Below are 22071 nucleotides of genomic sequence, written 5' to 3'. Positions count from 1 at the left end.
GGTTTACAGGAGCCTACTCCCATCTTGGACTGGTGCAGTGCAGGGAGCTTGTCCCGACCTGACGAGGCGATAGCACGTCTACAGCACGCGAGCGTACAGACCTCAGCTTTACGCTGTCAATGTTACTGGAGGAGTTTTATTCTATTCTATTTTCATTTTACTTTCTTTTCCATCTTACTTTATTAATAATTTGTATTAATTACATTTCTAGCTTTAAGTACTATATATCTACACCATTATTTTTTTCTCATCAATGAAATGATTAGCAAACTGTTAGTTTCCTCTCTTGCAGCCAAGGGATATGAAGAGTTATTATCTGTCCGGGAACAGGCATGGAAACTCCCATACACTGTAATAAACACACAACAGCAGTTCTAAAGCCTGAGCTCTTTTGGAGACCTAAGATGTTCAAGTCGTGCAGTAGCTCTCCTCAGAGGGCCACTGGGTCAGCAGTTCTAAGAAAGAGCTCAAGAAAGAAGGTTCTGTTTATTTACCAAGTAATGGATAACCAACCAGAAAACCTGCCGCATCCCTCGGCATAGCCTGCCGCATCCCTCTGCATAACCTGCCGCATCCCTCAGCATAGCCTGCCGCATCCCTCTGCATTTGTCTTGAGAAGGTTTACATGCATGAAAAGGCCAAGACTATTACTAACCCGTGCGTGCTCCTGGATTACTTACCTTCATCAAATACACCAGAAGGAAAGCAAAGACAATTACAAATATGATTTTAAAAAACATTAAGAGACAACTAAACAAAGCCAAAAAAAAAAAAAATATATCAGAAGCTAACTTTAAAAAAATTGTTTCGTAACTAAAACAGATACCTGATCTCCAGCTGTCTTCAACCACATGTTGGATGAGACCGCCCAGGAAAGGCACTCGAACCATCTCCAAGTGTTCCAGGTTCCGAGCAGAGGCCAGACCCGTTACCAAGGGCACGTATTTCAAGGAATTTGTTGGTCCTGAAATAAGTAAACAACAGTAAACAAATCTTAATACAGTAAACTATTCTAATGATGACTCTTTCAACAGCAATTCAAACGTGTAACTTGTAAATGACATTGGCTGCTGTCTGGGCTCCAAGTCTTTCTCAATGCTAACCATAAACTTGTTACGCAGAAGAATAGTTCAACTAATGTTGAGATATGCAGTATGTTTCGACATATACTTATGCCAATAATTTTCATTTCAAAACAAGTGGAACAAAAACCTCAAGAAGAAAATCTGATCCTTCACTCAAATGAGCTGCTTTTCCATTCTATCATCTCTTTATGTCAGGAGTGCGTTAGAGACAAGCAAAGACCAAAAAAGCAACAGCCCATCCATTAAGACTTCCAATGGAGAAAGAGCAGATAAATAATCCCAAAAGGGTAAAAAGACCAAATATATGAAGTACCAAGGACATGCTGCACTCCGTAATAAGGAATAAAGAGAAGAGAAAGAGATGCCAAGAAAAGCAGGCTCTAAACCCCACGAACAGACTTGAAAGAGGACGGATGCATCTCAGGGCGAGACAACAGTGGTCACCGACAATACAGGGTCAGAAGCCGCACAGCCGTGTAGACAGCAAACAGATCTTATTACATTAAGACCAGACAGGGAGAAGCCTGGAGAGAAGTTACCCTTGCACTGCAGACAACTGACTAGGGCACTAAAGGCTTTGTTTAGCTGAGGAACATCATAAAAACAAAGCATAATGTGGAACAACTGTTCCTAATACTTAGAAAATCAGAAACTAAAGACTGAAATGTATTAAAACAATCCAGTGGACTAAAAGTCACGCTTATAAAACACTAAGCTAGTCTGTTGTTTTTTGTTTTTGCTAATGTTATATTTCAACTAAAACAAAAATATGCCGCATTCACAAACTGTATGAATCAAAACCATAGATAGTAATAACATAATTTTCAGTACAAATGCCATTTTACATCGGTGTACGTTTAATTCACCCATAACTGTATAGGATTACCTGCACAGTTCCTCATGACAAAAGTCCGCAAGCTGATGCAAAGGAAATCTTTGAATGGCTGTGGTTTAGTGAGTCTCACCCACTTCATGTACAGGTGCCTTAGCATAGGAATACAAGGGATTTCAGGAACATTGACCCCTAGAGCACACACACAAAAGAACATGGAAGTGACTCTGTAAAAACCCATGAAAAAGACTCTGCAGTCTTCATACAGTATGCTAAAGTCCAGTTTTCAACTGACAGTCTATCCTTCAGGAGATTTTTATCAGAACCAATTACATAATTAAAGTCTACCAGATTTGGTTTATTTAAAACAGGCTATTAAAGAACTTTTATGCAAACCATATTATAAAGAATGAGACTTAAAATTTATTTCTGTGTTTTAAATGCACATCTACCTCATGGCCATACCTTGTAAGATACAAAATAAAAATAAGTTTCTCAAAGTACAACTGTGAAGCGGGAGGTGTGTTGCACAGTATTGTAGGGCTGCCAATCACCACTAACTACTCCCCCCACCATAAGAAGAACTTTCTCAGCACAAAGGGAGGCCAAATGAGTTTTAATATTATGGTGTGTGGTCGACAAGAGACACCTTGATGTCATTTACACAATTCTAGGGATTTTAGGCATCTGTAACTATGTGGGAGACGCTTTGGGGAAACTCGGACAACTGTTTATCTTAATATCTCAAACTGTGAGGGTATTGTATGCCTTTGATGAATCTTATATACAGAAGCTCAATCTGGAAAAGGGGACGGGTGCCCAGTAGGAGAGACGGCAGCAGATACGGAAGGAGACCGATACTGGTAAATCCTAAAGGAAAGAGGGAGCTTCAGAAACCTGCTCCTAGGCCTGTCTTCTCAAAATGGCACTTTTAGTTGTTATGTGAACACACCATATAGCAACAGATGGGAAATAAAAAAAGGGTAAGACCAAAGGGATAAAACCAGACCAAGAGGGGTACAGGATTCACCTTTGTGTCTATCACGAAGGTGTCTGTCCTACTGGCTATGAGTCAAAGGGCGAGACACAAAAGATCCAAAGACAGCCACCTGAGCTCAGTCCTAATCTTGGCCAAATGTAGCCCATAAACACAGGGCCACCATATAGTGAGTACTAAGCGATGCGTCAATAACATAAATAATTCACTTCAGTGAAACTTACCAAAGCCTGTAATTCCAATTAACTGGTACAGGAATTACAGAAAATGTAAAGATAAAAAAAAGTCTTCTACCTTGAGGTTACATCGTAACTTCAGAAGTAAAACCTCTTCATCACTTAAAAATCCAAATATTCAAATCCTTGCTCAGACTCATCCCACAATCTTACAAATGAGAGGGGTCTCGACTATCCACCCTTCTGTAGTCACGCATCTGACTTAGGCCCTAGCCTGTATTAAACACCAGGTCCTCCTAGGACTATTACAGAAACTTCTAGATCCTCAGAATATCCACAATATTTGGAGTAATCTTTGGGAAATAGTCAACATAAACATTAATAGGATAATAAAATAATACTCTTAAAAATAAAATATAAGCTTGAAATATTAAGAAAGCATGGAACTAAAACTGTTTGGGCTGAGGATAGAGCTGGGGTGATAAGGGCACCCGCCTGGCATGCACAGAGGCCTACCTGGATCTCATCTCTGTCTGACACCACATAAAACTGGGCATGGTAGTGCATGCCTATAATCCAAGCATTTGAGAAGAAGGGACACCAGAAATTCAGGGTCACCCTTAGCTATCTAGTAAGTTTGAGGCCAGCCTAAGCTACATAAAATTCTGTCTCTAAATAAATAAAAAATAAAATGTTACATTGTTTCTTAGCAGACTAAGCCAAGGATTTAAAGTTAAACTGATCAAATACGTTCCCCTGTTGAAATTACTGTGATTTAATTTTACAGAGCACGCAAGAGGGAAAGGACAACGTAACAGTGCAAACAAAGCAATCCCTGGAAAAGAACACTCATTCCATCACCGTGTATGTGAGGACAAGGGAAGAAACAGAATGCTCATTCCAGGGACTCTAGATAGAAGAGCACGTTGTATTTTTAACTTGATGAGAAGAACTAACAATTGTCTAGGGTTTTGTAATTGAGGGTTTAGTAGGTACTACCTTTCCCTGTCTGTTTCAACTTAAGTAAATTAACAGGGTGTGGTGATGCACACCATGGTGGGGCACACTGCCACGCCCACATCCAGTAACTAGAAAGACAAAGATGGATACAGAGCTCATGGCCAACCTGAGCCACACAGAAGATCCCGACTCCTTTCTTTTATAATAACGAGGAATTTAAGTAAATTATAAAAGTTTAATTCCTTAGTTTCTATATGTAGAATGAGCCAGACGACACAGTAAAATATTACCTATGACTTAGTAGACAAAAGCACGTGTGCCGGGCAGTAAGGCACTTGCCATGCCAGCCTGATGCCCTAGTTCCGTCCACGGAACCCGTTTCTGGATGGAAAGAGCACTGACTGTATACCCCGTCCTTTCACCTCCATATGCGCACCATGGCACACACATGCCCACACATCATACACGCAAGCACAACAAATTGAAATAAAATTCCTCCTCTCAAAAAGTTATCCTGGAGATCTCTTCCTCTACAGGGCATAATGAGAGTAAAGGCAGAGTTCTAGCTTGACGGGAAAGCACAAAAAAGATAAAACCTTCAAAACTGGCTTCACCACAGCAACTGCCTGCGTAAAAGGCAACGTCTGCCCCGAGAGCTTTACTAATGGGAAATGGGAGCTTTTACACAAGTCTCACAAGCACTTCTTGTTCTAGAACCAGTCAGTAAGACGACATTGAGAACTTTGTAACTGTTTCAGTGAATAGTCACTCAGTGTTTCAAGGCATGACAAGCGAACCAGAAAGCAGGTACTCACCAACTAAATGCAAAGTTTGGATTTTGGCTCCTATGGGGATTTTCAGTTTATTTTCAGGAGGAATCGGAAATGCTCCGTTACGATTACGAAATTTCCCCAAAATATGAACATGCGGCATATATGTCCAAATGGATTCTACCAACTCCAAATGAGATGTTTCTACACCCTAGAAAATAGCACCACGGCAAGCATAAGGAAGGCTTTCATTTCGTATCCCAAGTGTCTCTTTCTGTACAAGATGCTAACTGTGAAATGGAACTTACGACAAAGTGTGTTATGCGTGCAGTCTGCATGTGAGTGAATAAGCCCCAGTCCTTGTGATCCACTATTTCATCAACCACTGATGTTCTAAGATGTCCCGGCCCACACTTACCACCAGGTTTGGGCAGGCTTGCAAGGCCTCCAGGACCCCTGGAATGCTGAAAGCCTCATGGCCCCTCACTCTCCGCCTCTCAAGGTATCTAGGGTGAAGGCCGTACAGCTGCTCGACATCCGGCATCTTCTTCAAAAGTGTCAGGAAACTGCAATCTGTGAAGCCTGAGGGGGCCAGAAGCATTCAGAACAGCTTCATAAGTATGTACTAAATACTTACAAGTTTCAACAAAAATCCAAACAGAACGGGTTCCCTGTGACAGTTCTGTGAAGCTAATCCCACAGCTGAGGAAACCATTCCAACAGAAGCTATGCAGGTCTCACATGGGCAATGCGTCCCACATGCGACCTGCACACTAGGTCCACCCATCCTAACCATTTCCGTTCAACTGCTCCTTTACATGTCTAACTATTATTTGCCATTACTTCAGACAGCTCATTAAAAAGAGAAAATAAAAGGAAGTTAGCTAGGAAGAGCCATTGAATGTGAGCAGATGCTGAGAGGGTAAACCAAACCAAACCAAACCAAACTGTGTATCTGGGAGGCCAGCTATGCTCTGGAGCAGACATCAACAAGCCGCAAACAGAGTCAGACAAACCCTCCCAAAGGAGCTATTGGTTAAAAACGTACAGAGCCAGGTCACATGCATGTTTTCTATTACTGGAGTCTCAACACATCTGAAAGCCAATTATCTGCCACTAATAACAAAATATTAAGTTTCCAACTAAATCAAAATACTGAAGCGTTTACAAATTGTTCTATTTGTACAAGGCTAATCCAGAGCTGCTGACTCTACGATCACCCGGGAAGGCTAACAGAGACGGGCTAGAACTCCAGGGTTCATACGTATGAGATACCAGGTACTTCTAGCCAGACACAGGGCTTCGGCTGGGCATGGCAGCACATGCATCTAACCTCAGCTCTCGGGGGTGAGGGCATAGATAGGTGAATCTTTATGAATTTAAGGCCAGTACGGTCTACACAGTGCATTCCAGCCAGTGGAGGCTATGCAGTAAGAACCAGTCCTGAAATACTGATCCAGGGCTTACACTTTAGAGAACAGGCCAGTGCAGCATTGAACACATTTAATGTCGTCTCCTCTTACAGACTGCTGTGGCCACTTTCTTTTATATTCACTGAAAGCTGAAAAGCTTTGGGCTACGAGTATTTATTACAGTGTGAAAACTGGCCATGGGCACACAGATTCTTCCTAATTTGATAAGTGCCCTGATGTTAATGCTAAGCTTGGAGCATATGGGACCTCTGCCACCCTCTGGAATCCTGTTTGCAACCCCTGCTAAAGCAAATGAGATAATTACTCTCATGCTGCCCTGCCCGATTTCTTGCCTACCTCAAACCACCACTCTCTAGAGTTAAATGAACACCTTCCCTTCACACTGCTTCCTAAGTGACTAATGACAACTGCGTTTTGTCTCCTGTAAGCTGGTTCCAGCCTGGCATTGCAATGTTCTTTTCAAGAATGTGAATGCTGCAATCTCTTGAACCACAGCACCACAAGTCATAGCACCTCGAGCTGCACACCACAGAACTCTGGAGGGAATCTGTCCAGGGAGCTCTTCAGCCTCTACTTCTATGCTTCTGGTAAGGACTTCCTTCATGTTCTATGGCTGTTGTTGAGTTTGTCTGCCTCAGCCTCAAGCCATGTTCAAAGTCTCATGGTCTCAGTACTATTTTTTAAAAGCAGGATTTTAAAAGACTCTAGTTCAAAGCGACACACAAGCATACTAATTAACAGACAACTGTTAAAGAAGGCAGCCCTTTCTATTAATATTTTAATAAGAGCTTCCCATGACATATTCAGACATGTGCACCATAGTACCCATCATTTTTGTCCCCCTTCTTCCTGCTAGACCCACCTTCTTCCTCCCTCCAAACAGTCCCCTTCCGCTTTTATGACATAAATCGGTTACCTTAAAATAAAAAAAATAATAATAATAAAGAATCACATTCTATAGACACCATTTTTATCACTTTATAATAGGGCTCAAATAACTTAAAAAGCTCTGTGTACTCACCACTTGGCATATATTCCCACCACCGCCCTGCGCAGAGATCCACCACTCTCACAACTCTCAGATACAGAGTAACTGCTTCCTTTAGCTTCCGAGAAAGACATTCCATGCACATGATATCCTGCAGTGGCAGGTACCTTGGTAATGGAAAGAAATAATCAAGTATGCACGCAGGTCTTTCCCCTCTCTCCTGCTCCCACCCTTTAAATGACGTGGTCCGAGGAACATCTGTGGCACTTTAAATGTGTAGGGTCATTCCGTTCACAACTTTTTTTCTTAGTTTGTTTTATGTTTTGCCTGAATGTATGTATTTGTACAACATGCACTCCTGGTGACCTTACAGGTCAAAAGAGGGTGTTGGATGCCTAGGACTGGAGTTACACATGGTTGTGAGATACCACATTAGGGCTAGGACTCGAACCAGCATCCTCTGCAAGAGCAACACGTGCTCTTAGCCACTGAGCCATCTCTCTGGCCCCCACTCAGCTGCTAAGTAATACAGGTGAGGTGGCAGCCACCGAGCACCAAATAAAGAACTAAGCTCCTCCCATGGGACAGTTGACAAAACTTACAGTGCTTTCCATAGGTGTTCAAGGACAAAGTATGGAACGAAATATAAACAGACCAGAGGCAAAAACAGTGCAAAGAGAGAACAAAGCAAACCAAATCCTCTGCACAGTTCAAGGCGGAAAAGGGAAGGAGACAGACGGAATGGGACGACAGCCAACAACCCCGGGCCATCTTCACAGCACAGGTTCCCTGTAGTTCCCTCCCAGCTCTCACTGCTCCTCGAAATGCCTTTCTCCACGTACATGCACATGTGTGCTGACTTATGGCACACATCTTTCACATGTACTGCCATATGTGTTGCAAGCCTTTCCTTCAATTTCCTCTCTTCCCAATCTTTTGTTAATATTTAATTTTTTACTTAATTCATTTTACATCCCTCTCACTGCCCCCCTCCACATCACCCCCTCCAACTCCCTCCCCCATGCCCTCACCCCTTCTCCTCTGAGTGGGTGGGGGCTTCACAGGATCTCCCCCTCTCCCCCACCCCTAGCACTTTAAGTCTTCAAGGCTAGATTCATCCTTTGCCTCTGAGGCCAGACAAGGCAGCCCAGCTAGAAGAACATATCCCACATATAGGCAACAGCTTTGGGGATAGCCTCCACTCTAGTTCTTCAGGACCTACATGAAGACCAAGCCACACATCTGCTACATGAGTGCGGGAAGGCCTAGGTCTAGCCTATGTTCTCTGGTTTTTGTGGTTCAGTCTCTGAGAGCCCCAAGGGTCCAGGTGAGTTGACTCTGTTGGTCTTCCTGTGGAGTTCCTATCCTCCTTGGGCCTGCAATCCTTCCTATTTTTCCGTAAGAGTCCCCAAGTTTCATCCACTGAGGCAGATGGAGGGAGGGAACTGAAGTGAGAGGAGATGGGGAAGGGAATTGGGGTGGGGGGGCAGGATTAGGTGTGAGGAGGGGCAGGAGAGATGACCAGATGGCCATGAGTGTGAATGGAAATCTGCAACTGGTGGGGGTAGAGAGGTGGAGGGGCATCTCCAGGACTAGACAGAGACCTGAGATAAGCACCAAGAATCAGTGAGGAAGACCAGAGCTGTGACTAACTACACTGGGGATATGGAACCTGAAGAGGCCACCTCCTATAGCCAGGCAGGAGCCCCAGTGGAGCAATAGAGAGATATCAGCCCTCACACAAAACTTTCAACCCAAAATTTATCCTGTTCATAGGGTACAGGGCCACAGCTGTATTACAAGGGAGAGCAACTGGCTGTCTTTTTACCACATGACCCTTGTCCAGTCCTTTTTTCCTCCTTGGGGCCACCCTGTCCCTGGTCCTCTAGCTAAGAGCTCCTGTGTCAGGGCTAGTTCCTGCTGCCACCAGTCTCCTGGATGAGTCTGCAACATTCTTCCCTGGATCCTTGAACAGAACCTATAACTATGTAACAAATTCCTTATCTGAATTATCTTCAAAGTCCTGCTGAGGGTACCTTCCTCATCTGCTGGGAGCTTCATTCATCAGGCAGGGCTACTGCTAGGCCATTTTAAATGTAGTGAAACTGGCTTGAAAGGCTGAGCCTACAGGAAGTCCTACAGCAAGGTAAGTGGGAAGAGCTATGCCCACATGCTGCAGGCTGATTCTAATTCCAACAGCAAACGTACTCCAACAGCAAACGTACGAGTGCACGTTCAGTATCTTTCTACTGCACTGTGTTCCGACCACTGGCCCTTCCTCAAAGCTACTTAAATAAAGAGAATAAACTCAAATTAAATTTCCACCAAAACCATCACTGCTACTCCCTAGAGATTAAAACAATTTTCAGAAGATAGATGACTACACATTATATAAGCAATGAAAAACACTGAATTTGCTTTCTAAATCAAGTTTCACACTATTCTAATATTCTTACTATCATCCAAAATATCTGCCTGAGATAGTTTTACAACTTCTGAGTAAAAAGAAACCAGGATGATTTTCCATTAAATTTGTCCTAAGGAGTAGAAATACATGGTTTTCTATGATGGATGTGGTTAAAAACCCAGCATTAAAAGGATACACAGAAAGTGGACACATAACAAGAACCAATTTTATGTGAAAAATAGCATAATGAATCCTAATTTTTCATAAGTTATAAAACCATATTATAAAACCATATTATAAAACCATATTATAAAAGTACATAAGTACATTTTAGAAAAGAGTAAACAGGGGTTGGGGATTTAGCTCAGTGGTAGAGCGCTTGCCTAGGAAGCGCAAGGCCCTGGTTCAGTCCCCAGCTCAAAAAAAAGAACCAAAAAAAAAAAAAAAAGAGTAAACAAAGATTAAATTTCTTTTTAAGAGAGACCAATTATTTTCTTTTTTGGTCTCAAGAATATGGTAAGTAATTATCACCCAATTGCAGCAGGGGTCTTCAGATGAAATAAATCTTATTTATTCTAAAAAAAAAAAAAAAAAAAAAAAACCCAGACCATGAACATAGGGCAGCTCAGAGTTTCTGCACTCAGTTAATGTTTTTCAAGTTCATTAGAAACAGTACAAGCTCCCTTTGCCTGATTCTCGTCCTTACATCTGAATAATCCACCCAACCGGAAACCAGTATCTGCTTTCAATGTAACATATGGTCCAATGTGTCCACAATAGATCCAAACATTTTAAATTATTTCTGAGACATAATTTTTGCACATTTTTATGGGGTTGGCATGATCAATCAAGGTAACTACAGTATGAAGTGACCATCAATCAACATCTAACGATTATAAGTATGCTTCAGAAATTTAGCATTTAACTCTTCCCATTTATAATAATGCTATAATATCTGGGACATAGACATGTTTTTCGGGTTTTTTCTCCAATGTTTGTAGGCTCTAAGAGCATCACCTATCCATCTTTTCCACAAGAATATGGAAACCAACTTTGGAAACTAGTTCTCTTCGTGATTTTGAATACACATATGCAGCAGAGTTTGTTCTGCCCAGCTTGGCCTGCTATTCTCTTCAGCTCTTAACCCGACTACACTGTATTCACTGTATTTTAAATGCAGCTGAACACTGGTACAGTCAGTTGCCTTTCCTGAAACCTTTAGCATTTCCACATACTTTTTTTCTAGCACATGAATTTTAACATCATTTTGTTAAAGTTGAAAAGATACCTGTTTTAATTGGGGCTTTTATTCTCGGATATTAACTATCAAAAACCACACTATGCCAGTGAAGATAAAAGGTACAGAAGATTAAACAGTTTCAACAGTATATTATATTACAAAAGCAAAGTGCTCATGACTCCTTAAGTAACTTACTACTGCTTAAAAACCTCGTAATCTGAAAATATTAATAATGTGTACAATTCAACACACTTCTGAGACCTTACTAGGTAGGATGTTTTTGTGGGTGAATAATCTAATCAAATGATAATAATCTAATAAGAAAGAAAACGTAGTGGCTTAGAAAATTTAACTATAAGCTCGGCAAAAAGACAAAGCAGAAATGAACCATATGTGAGACAAGGGAAATTTTAAGTACTGTGTCACATGTACCATTGACAGAATAGAAAGCAAAGACTAACATGGTAACTGAAAATATTGTTGCAATATAAAGAGAACAAAATACAGGATCATTACATCACACATCCATGTCTTGTAATGTAATGAGTGCTTTCAAAACAATTTTGCCACCAAATCCTAAACACGTCTGTCCTAATCCTTGTTCATAGGCAGACCACAGATGCTAACTTGAGCCTCTAACTCCAGAAAAGTATTCTAGTTTTTGAATGGTATGGATAAAAATAATGAAAAGAATGAAAAGTGGAATATTTTATTTCTTAGTTTAATAAATAGTTCTTAAAATACAGTTTGAGTAAGAGATATAATTTTACAGTTTGTTTCGGAGGTTTGGAAATGGCGTAACAGTTAAAGAGTACTTGCTGTTCCTGCAGGACCCAGGTTTGAGTCCCCGTGTATAGTGTCTATAACCTCAGATATAGGGGATCTAACACCCTCTTTTGATTTCATGGGCACTAAGCACACACATGGCACACAGACATACATTGATTGCACAGGACACACACACAGGAATGCCAGCAAAACACAGTACATATATGGTAAAATAAAGGAAAAAAGCTTTATAAAACGTTAGTTTTTACTTTTACATTATAGATACATAAAAGTAATCCAAATGAAATCCCACCTGAAAATATGACATAGCACTTCATGTGACAGCTGGTTCATGTAGTCCTTCTCTTCATCAGCTGTCGTTTCCTCGGGGACCTCACTGTCCATCACACACACTTTAACACTTTTCTTTCGTGGTCCCATGGCTGTGCTTCCCCTCAGTGTCAAAGATCAAATCTCTCCTGATTTTAGTTCAAAACACCTGATAGGCGAACAGAGCAGAGCAGCCTAAAACACACGGAACTCAAACACAAAGTGTCCCTATTAAAAGTGAGTTAAAATATTCTTTCAGGGTTACTAATGAGCAAAGCTTCAAAATACTGATGCCAGGACAATAGTACACCATATGCAAATTTAAAAAGACATTAATTTCCTCTAAAGACAGAATATCTTTTCCTGAAGAACAATTTAGAGTGAATGAACCCAAGAATAAAGTCTTCTTTTCTAATTTGCATTCTGGGGCTTCCCACCCAGCTGGTTCATTCAGTTTCTCCAGGCATCAATTTCTTCACTGTGTAAAGCAAGATAATTAAACTAGGTAACAAGACTGCTTCTGGCTAGGAGCTCAGGATTCGAAACATGCATTCAAAATGAATACATAAAGGCATGTCTGATCTCACAGGAGTGAGCCTTTCAGCTATCAAATTCAGCTGTGCCCTCACCTGCGTGTCATTAATACCAAGGAATCCAGCATTTCCTGTAAGCTAGCCCAACACAGCAGAGACTCTAGGACTCTGCCACAAATTGATCTACTTCCAGGAGAGCAATCGACCTTTTAAATTCTTCATTCTCCTACCTGTAAAGTGAGGGAATGAGACTTTACCTTCTGTGAATAGAATAAAACCAAACTGTAGACACTCTCCTTAAAAAAACCATACAGAACTTGCAATTTTGAAGGGCAAACTCACTTTTATATAGCATATACACTTTACTTTTAAAATGAAACCTTAGTAAGGGAAAAGGACAAGGAAATTTTGGAAAATGAGGCAAGCAACAACATATTTTCTTCTGTTCATTGATATGTGAGTCTGAAAACATTTTAATGATGGTGGTCCAGATATAGAATAGTTATGAAATGTGGGCCTCTTTAGTATTATGATGCATTGCAGACAGAGTTGACAAGTGGAATCAGATTTATTCAGTTAATTCTTTAAGTCACATATGCCTTCATATACTTCAAAAGCCTGTAGCAAGCCTACCATCATGAACAAAAGACCTTGGAAGTCAGTGAGGAGGTAAGGAACCATGTACATGAACTTAGAACTTGAAGCTGAGATAAGTGGGATAAAGAAAGTAAACAGCTTTAAAGTAGCACAGAGCACACCAGCCTCTTTCATTCACTGCTGGCTTTTTTGAAGGAAAGGCCAACTGAAATGACATCTGAGAGATGATCAAAAAATAGGGTAACAAGAGAGTAGGAAAGTAAAAAAAAAAAAAAATTCTAGGAGGCCCCAGAAGCATACGCCCCATGTTCTTGGGTGGTTCCCTGGGAGTTGGACCTTACTGGGCAGACAGAAACGCTGAAAGTCAGGTGGGCTGGGATCTGATGGAGAAACAGCAGCTCCCTGGATAATCACTGTACAGAGTTGAGCAGGGAGGCAGGGCTTATGATGTACAGCTGGATCAAGGAAACAGATTTAGCCAATCTCAACAGGCAAGCTGCCTCTGTAGGGACAGCTTTAGGCTGTAGACATTCAGGGGGAAAGCTACGGTGGCCATTTTCTGCATATATTATCAACATCCACACGTGGATCAGAAGAGGAAGGGTTTGCCATTTTCCTCTAGGTTTAGAAGCTGCACTCACGTTAACAACACACATTCACTGAGGTCCTCACACACTTAGGGCTGCCCCCATCCCCAGATATGCTAAACTTTCTCTGGGAAGGAAATGTTTTCAAAAATGGAAACAAAACTACCGGTGTTAGGATGAAGGTGAAACAGACAGAAGATAAGGCTCACCTGATGGTAGGGTTCTAATCCTCTACACAGTGAAACACTACTAGCCTGCCAAGGTGAGCATGCACCGTACTTGGGAAGTCTGGGCACCCCAGAATTAAAGGACATAGCTACTGAAATATGCATGGTTCCCAGGGATCCTTTGCTTTAGCAATTAACGGGAGCAAACATAGTCTAAATAAATCCTTAGATCCTTGTGCTCATCTCATCTCCTCTTCCCTCACTGAAAATTTCTTGTGGTTTCAGCATGCTCGCCAGTGCCTAGGTTCCAGTGTTCCACACATAACCCTATGCAAACTTCCTATTTGGTTACTTCAACTAGTCCCAACCCAGGAAGCAAGGAAATAAAGATTATAGAACGGGGTGTGGGTTCTTATCACAAAGCTCATAATAGCATGGGCTAAAATAGCTCTCAACCTGTGGGCCCATAACCCTGTTGGGGTCACATATTAGATGTTCTGCATTTCAGATATTACAATTCAAAACAGTAGCAAAATTAGTTATGAAACTGCCTCAAAAATAAATATACAAACCAGTTTTTGACTGTATCACACCCACATTTTCCTGTTTTTTGTCGCTCTGCTCCAACTGAAACTTCTTCTGTTACAGGACCTCCTGAACCTGCTTCTCAGGCTTGGGCTCCAAATGACCCTCTTCTCTGGGACCACTCATCACTAACTTCCCCACGCCACCTCTCTGTGCCCACTCTCTTGTCTCCGTTGCCAGTTCCCCTGCAAACCCACTTCTCACTGACCAACTGCACCCACTCCTAAGGCTTCCGCTAATACAAATGCAAGCCCAGCACACAGCACACACTGTCCCTACCGTGGTTCACTGAACTCTAAACTCTGACTGTCCTAACCACACCAGACCTCTCACTCTCATGACTACTCGGTGGGCTATCACCCATTTTCCCACCATACTATTACTACGTGCATTCCCACTGGCTTGTGGGACTCTCCATCCTCATCTAGGCTGCGGTGGTTGATGGCTTTCTGTGTGGTACCCAGCAGTGTGCCAGCAAGACCTACAGCAAAGGAAGCCATAGTTCAGGCTTTCAGTAGATCATTCACGAAATAAATGCTTATCACACCACATTTCACACTGAGGCTGCAGCAATCTTCTCAGCACATTCTTCTTACTAAGTTTTTAAAAAATAAAAAGCACGGCATAGACTAAGTCTCGAGTATGATTTTATGCAGACAGCAGTAAATGACAAATATGCTGGTGTTTTTTTACACAGTATGAAGTGGTTCTCGTGTTCATCTTAATCACCAAGCTTTTCAGATTGCTCGTGCTTATGGGATTTCTTTAAAAGTGCAAAACAGAACAGAACAGAAAAGGAAATACAAGACAAGAAAATAATCAGCCTCTGACGAACCGTGGCTCCCCAAGAGTAAGGATCTTTCCCCAGCCTCACCTTCTAACCCTTACCTATGACTCCCCACTACAGCAGATCCAGTCAGCACTCTAAGCAGGGCTCTTTCCTTTTATGTTATTTATTCTGGCCGAAACAGTCATCTTGTCTTTCCCTCCCCCTCCCCTATTTCCTTTTCTCTCTAGAAAACTATTAATTAGCCTTCAAAATTCAATTTAAATTGTAGGTGCTTTGTGCAAACGTCTTCCGTCCGAGTGCTCTCTGGAGCATGTGCTTCTCCAGAGTCTGTGTAATGTTAGATGCCACGTTTTTGCCAGAAAAGGATCTCAAGCTCACCTCCAGGCACTAACAAGTCCTCACTCAAAATAGATCCATTGTTCCATAGGCACCCGCTAAGCATTCAACACTCCTGAGAGCACTTTTCTACCATAACATTCGATAATCTCGGCAGTAAATACTATCAGGCTAACCCAATAAAAACACGCAGACCAGCTATTTACAGCACGCAAGAGCTCTAACACACAATTAACTCGAACAGCCCTATTTATCTAGGGACTGCCCAGATGTTCAGACTAATCCTGCAGGAACGAAACATGCTTCAGGTTTGAGAAGTTTGCCAGCCCTTCAAAAGACACGCACCTGACTTTTCCTTAGCTAGAAGGCTGGTGACGGGAGGCCTGAGATGATGACATGGGGTAAGAGACAGACCTTACATCAGGAGGTTGATAGCGGAGGCCGGACTCTTCCTTGTCTGCCCCCATGAATCTACTGTACTTACAGCACCTTGCTTTTATGACTACTATCTCTGACTATGCCTTATATTACTCTGCAGAGCTCTTCACACGCTTATTTAGTAACCCTCAGGGGCCCATATAGACTCTAAATTCCATATATATTAGCCTTAATATAACTAAGATTACAAAATTCATGTGTTTAGAGCTTAAAAATTATAGAGGTAAATCATCAAGAAGACAGGTATTTGACAAGCCCATGAAAGTGTAGTTAGCCTATCAAATGAATCTAAAACCAAAAACCAGTGACAAAAACTAAATTCTCAGGGCTCACAGGCTATTCATAGCACTTCCATTAGGCCTATTAATTAAGCATGTGTTCTTGCAAGTCCTTCCTGTACTGACAAGCACGCACCTCCCAGGTAAAAGAGGTTATAAGCTTTGGTGAAGGGAGGACTTGAGATGACACTGGGTAAGAGACAGACCTTTACATCAGGATGGTGATAGCCAAGGGGAAGCCTTCTTCAATACAAGCCGGTACCTCCAGGAACATTTAGGAGGAAGATCTTCATCACGCAAGGGCTCCTTTATTTTTCCTTAGCCTTGGTGCATGTAGACAAAAGACAATAGAACTGTCCACTCAAGTGGGCATCAGCCCATTTACCTAACAAAACAAGCTAAGCTATGGTGTACATTCTCTGGGCCCTGTGCTCCTGCATGTGAGGAAAACACCAAGTGCTTCGTGACGAAGTCCCCTAAGGATAGTATCTCTTTGGGAAGGAGACTACTATGGTTTTCCTTAGTGGCAAAAAGAATTAAAAAGCAAGTGGAGAGGAAGGAAACCACCACAGCTAACCTTTATTTTCCCCCCTTCCCAGCTTCTACATCCCCACACCACCCACCACCTAACATTCTGCTTCCCTGTAAGAGTGTAGAAGGTTTAAGGGAGAGGAAGGTTACAAGAGAAGGTGAAGGCCAGTCTAATGCTCAGCAGCTGGCGAAGGACGCACCACGAGGGCGAAGGGCAGGTGACTGTAAACAGCCCATAAGTTAAATATGTGAAGAAGATGGCATTTTAAAATATCAAGCATGATTTCTAAAGTTAGCAATTTTTGGAGGCTCTGAACCTCTAAGAAATGTTAATCTGACAGAAAGGATCATCTATCCCTTAATATTAAACGCTAAAGGGGCCCTCAGCGACTACCTAGTCACACTGCTGTTTTGTGGGTTACGAATTCAGCTGAGAATAGGACAGCGGCATTTCTCTCTCCTACTCTCAAGCAGACAAAGCTACAAATAAAATTTCAGAGGCTCTTTTAAATGCACAAAGAACTGGAGAGTATAAATCAGGAAGTCACTTGCCTTGGGTCAATGTTAAGTGTCAGTCAGGCTCAGAAGACCCAGACTTCCCCACCTATGTAGCATTCCCTATGACTGTCAGTCCTCAGCCGCCACAGCTGTCGCTCCACATTCCAGAGCTCCATCACAAGGCCGAGAGATTGGCTTCAGTATGCTCCTAATAGAACTCTGACCATACCCTCCTCCACAAAACTGGGCTTCCACACAGTAGCTATATCCATCTGGGTATTCCATTATCATTCCACAGGAGCCTGTCTACCATAGCTTGAGCAAGGAAACTTCAATTTTGTCCTGGCATCCCAAGCACAGTCTTATGCCTGAGTCCTTTGCCAATGCCCTTTAAGCCAGGTCTTTCGAAAAAATGCCTCTCTAAGGCCTTCTCCTTCAGCCATCTCCTCAGCTGAAAAGACACTATAATAACCCGACGAAATCATTTGGGTTGCTCCTCAAATTGTGCCTGTCTTAAGCTTTAATGCTCTAACATTCCCTTGCTTGAAATTACACCTTTTTAATTGTGTACTTCTATCATAGATGTATTTACTTGACACTGTGGTGTGTAAGTCCGAAATCACCTGTGCCTACTTCCCAGATCCCTTAAACCCCTTTCCAACTGACAATCTTCCTCTACCTGATCTACCTTGTCAGTATTTTTTTTTTTTAACCACTGACTACTAATTAGAAAGGAGTAATTACTCCTCTCCCCTTCGAGACTCACTAGTGGCACTCTGGAACAGTAGTATTTCACAGAGAAGAGCTAAACTAACATGACAAAACTAGCTGAAATTGCAGGGATCTGTTAAGATTTTATTCCCCACAAGTCTGAATCAACGTCTTGATCTGTATAGAGTTGATGACGATTCTTTTGAAAAGACCCCTTTTTCTCGGTCACTAGTGTCTCGGCATTCCTCCATCACCTCACTCATTCATCTACTGTTTGGTGAGTATGGGGTGGCAGCAAAGCCTTCCCACATGGTTCATCCTCTTAGATTCTACAGGTCAGGTTCCTTCTTCAATCATCCCAACTTACTAAGATCAAATGACATCTCGCTACCCTAAACAATGAACACAAACACAGAACAAAGATCTCCTCAAATCATCCCAATAGCCCTACACTGCCAAGGTCATTCCTGCCTACTCTTATGCCTCTTTATCTTCTGTTGGCTTCAGTTTGTTACATCAACGTGACCTTGTAAATCACCTAACTAATATTCACAGGACCCTTTATGTATCCACTATCTAGGATGGACCCTCTTGCTCTCAAAGTGTCATCCAGCCGCCACGCTGCTTTGATTTAAAAGGGGAGGGAAGGAGGAACCTACCCAGATGAAAGGGCAGGGAACCTAGTTCAACCCTTTATTTTACAAATAATGGAAATGAACACAGGAATGACATGCTGCCAGTCCCTGAGACAGAATGTGCACTTCTGAAATAAGGACCTAGGCTTTCGATTCCACTTCAAGACCAACCTTTACACCACCTAACTTTAGTGAAACCTAGTTTTCCCTTTCTCTTGTTATTCCCTTTAGACTAAAGATAAAACACGTACCTCAGGCACACAACCATTTAAACACACACACACACACACACACACACACACTGTGTTGTCTGAATTCCTTCCCTAGAGAGACATAAGTCTCCCTTATGAGGCCCCAGTGACAAACTAAAGTACAAGGCCACCAAAGTTGACCCAGGGGAGCTAATGTGTTTATTGGGTTTACTTACACAGCATGCCTGAGGAGCTACAAAGAGGAGGAGGCCGATGTGCTGGAAAGCAGCCAGATTACCAAGTCTTCCCCTGGACTGGATGGTGGCTTCCCTACAGCTGTACCCCTGGAATTCCTTTCCCCTCTTCAGTTAACCTTCCCAGACTATGCACTTTAGTACCTCCCTACCAAGAGGCCATCCACGATCAGAATTACGCACAAATGGCCATAGGTATGGGAGGCAGAGTCCTGACTCTCAGGTGAGGGACCAATGATTCCCCCTCCCCGCCCCCTAACACCTACAAAGGAATGTCAACAAACAGCAGAGTCTTAAGCTGGAAGTCACAGAAGCTTTGACACAGACTGTTGGCGGTTAAGCTTGAAGGATGACACTCTACAACACACACATACACACCCCGAACACCCCGACACCCTTCTCCCACATACAGTACAACTGCAACATCACAATCTATGACAAGAGGGATAGGGTCTTTCTAGTCTTCTAAAAATGGTAATTCTCAAACAGAAGTTAAAAATCACAAGAGTATTCTCAGTCCATAACTACATAGTATGTGCTTCTCCATGTTCCAATTTCTCCCGTCTCCAGAAAAACCATGGCTTTTGTGATGGGGTCGGGGTGAGAAAGATTAAGCCAGTGTCTACAACAATATTTTTCTCGAACATATGAGACATTTCAGGTTCAAAACAATGAGGGGGATGGGCGGGCGGGGGGGGGTGTGCCAAAAGAAATGACCACCAAGTAAACAGCAACAGTGGGACAAAACCAGGGTCTCCAGTCTTTTTTCACACGATGGATTAACCGCATCATACAAGAGCTACTTCCTCAGCCGACTTAGAGCAGGCGTTCCTCAATTTACTGGCCTAAACGACTCAACATTAAAATCGTTGCATTGCTGACGCCTAGAGTGTGTGTTGGGGGAGGGGCCCAAAGTCTGGCCAAACCTCCCATTTGGCTGATGAAACCGAGACCCAGAGAAGGCTCTGCATGGTGGAACAGAAGGCTGGATGCCTTAGGAGCAAGGCCTGTTAAGGCCAGAACTACATTTCAGACACTCCTTTCTCGGTCGCTCTAGGCCCAAGAGTTCCTGAGCCCAAGATCGAAGATCTGGGCGGTGGGAGCCCCGGACCCCTCCATCTGCCCACAACCGCGCACCTCCACCTTCGCGACAGCCTCCCAGGCCGCGGCTCACTTACGCCGGCCCTCCGTCTGTTTTTGTGGTTGAGAGGGACGGAGAATCGCGACAAACTCTTCCTGCGGCCCCCACCTCCGCAGAGCTTCCGCTTCCGCCGCCTCTAGAGTCTTCCGAAGAAGTGTCATCGGGGGATGGGCCTGGGCGGGCCTCACTGCGTCCATGTTAAGTGTGGCTCCATCCCAGCAAAGCAGCCATGTTAAGAGTGGCATTTCCTGAAGCCTTTCAGCCTGCCCTTCTTCCGGTGACGTAAGGCTCCCCACCGGAAACGCCGGGAATCTTGGCTACTGGAGTTGGTACCTTGCAGCTCTTCCGTGGTGCTGGTAACTCTTGTGATCCTGGATATACACTGTCTCTCTTCTTCTTCATTGGCAAAATGAATGGTGCAATAAAAATATTTTCCAGCTACAAATTGGATCCTTGATTTCAGGGCGTGGGTAAGTGGAGGGGCTCAAAGACTATTAAATCATTCTGTGATTTGCGAGCGTTGTCTTTGCATGTTTGTGGTTTATAGTCTCTTGAACATCACGGTTCTCACATCAGTGTTTCATTAATAAATGTGACACTGGGCCTTTATGAGTAGAGATCTGCTTGATAATTTTTTTTCGTCTACATTGTCTTCAGTGAGGACAGCTGTGACAATGTCACAAAACTGGACTGAAACCTAGAATTTTTTTTTAACCCATAGATCTCTTGTCAGTGCACTTACAGGCCTGTAACTAACACGCATGTAGGCACCCCAGGGAGACAGAGATCGTGTACATAGGAACATTTGGGACGCAATTTGACAAGATACAGGGCAGGGTGAGGTAACTACTGATACTAAAGTAAATACGGTGTATGGAAGCACCATGCACAATGTTCTAATTATTCTTAATTTTTACCAGACTTATTAGTTCTTCCCTTACTAAGGATTAACATTAGCACCCTGGGCTGTAGCTTTTCATTCACACTCAGGATTCCATGTATCAATCTTGTATCCCAGTTTGGAGCTTTGGCAGGGGGCGGGGTGGGAGAAAGCAAAACAAAAAACAAGAAAACTTCATTACATAAGTGTATATGTAGGTATGGTAACTCTAATACTGTAAGTATTCCTGTAAGTGAATTGTGTGTAATTCCTGTAAGTGAATTGTGTGTATTCATGTTACTTATTTCTGTTAATATATTTGGACTTCAGTAAATAAGAGTACCATCTCCTTCCTCACCCCCTTCTCCCAGGCTGTTCTGAAGAATCAATAGGAATGAAATGGTAAAGTGTAGAGATAGGGCCTGGCGGGTTACGAAAACAGTAAAGTTCACTTCAGCACAACTGAGTTAAGTCTTTAATTCAGTTGGGTATCTTCTTTCATTTGGTGGGCTTTTATTGTGCTTTCAAAGATGCAGGTGACACTTCATAGGGAATAAAGGATAGTTTCTTCTGGAGCCGAGTATGAAGTACAATGGGACACATATGCAGGAAGCCTCCCAAAAAACAAGCTGATGTACAATGGTTCCATAAAGTTTTAGTAATAGCAGAAATAATAAAATCACCAATCAAAGCTTTTACAAGGCACTGGCAGAAACACCAGGTAGGGGAGTTATAATGAAGCTGTTGTAAATCTCAGATGTTATCTCATGACGTTTTTTACCCTGTGGTTGGTGGAAGACAGTGGTCTGTACATTCCAAAGTGATTTCTGCAAGAGCTATCACCTCATGTAGAGTGTCTAGTTCTAATGCTAGGAAAGATGAGCCTTTAATATCTCTCATTTGTGGACACTGTCTTTATGGTTTATTCTATTG

At 42.5% G+C, this 22071-nt stretch overlaps 1 protein-coding gene across 1 annotated transcript in view; it reads right to left on the bottom strand.

Moving 5' to 3' along the window:
* The window catches only part of Fbxo38 (F-box protein 38), a 46794-nt gene extending 26389 nt beyond the window's left edge, over positions 1 to 20405 (bottom strand). The window contains 7 exon segments of the mRNA XM_032889528.1: positions 827 to 964; positions 1972 to 2109; positions 4866 to 5031; positions 5239 to 5402; positions 7275 to 7408; positions 11970 to 12155; positions 20296 to 20405. Of these exon segments, the coding sequence (XP_032745419.1) occupies positions 827 to 964; positions 1972 to 2109; positions 4866 to 5031; positions 5239 to 5402; positions 7275 to 7408; positions 11970 to 12097 (868 nt within the window). The 5' untranslated portion in view covers positions 12098 to 12155; positions 20296 to 20405.
* Positions 20406 to 22071: the final 1666 nt, after the last annotated feature.

This window comes from Rattus rattus, chromosome X (genome assembly GCF_011064425.1).
Source record: "Rattus rattus isolate New Zealand chromosome X, Rrattus_CSIRO_v1, whole genome shotgun sequence".
Lineage (NCBI taxonomy): Eukaryota > Metazoa > Chordata > Mammalia > Rodentia > Muridae > Rattus > Rattus rattus.
Note: the sequence above shows the minus strand (reverse complement) of the source record. Positions and strands in the feature narration are given on the sequence as shown.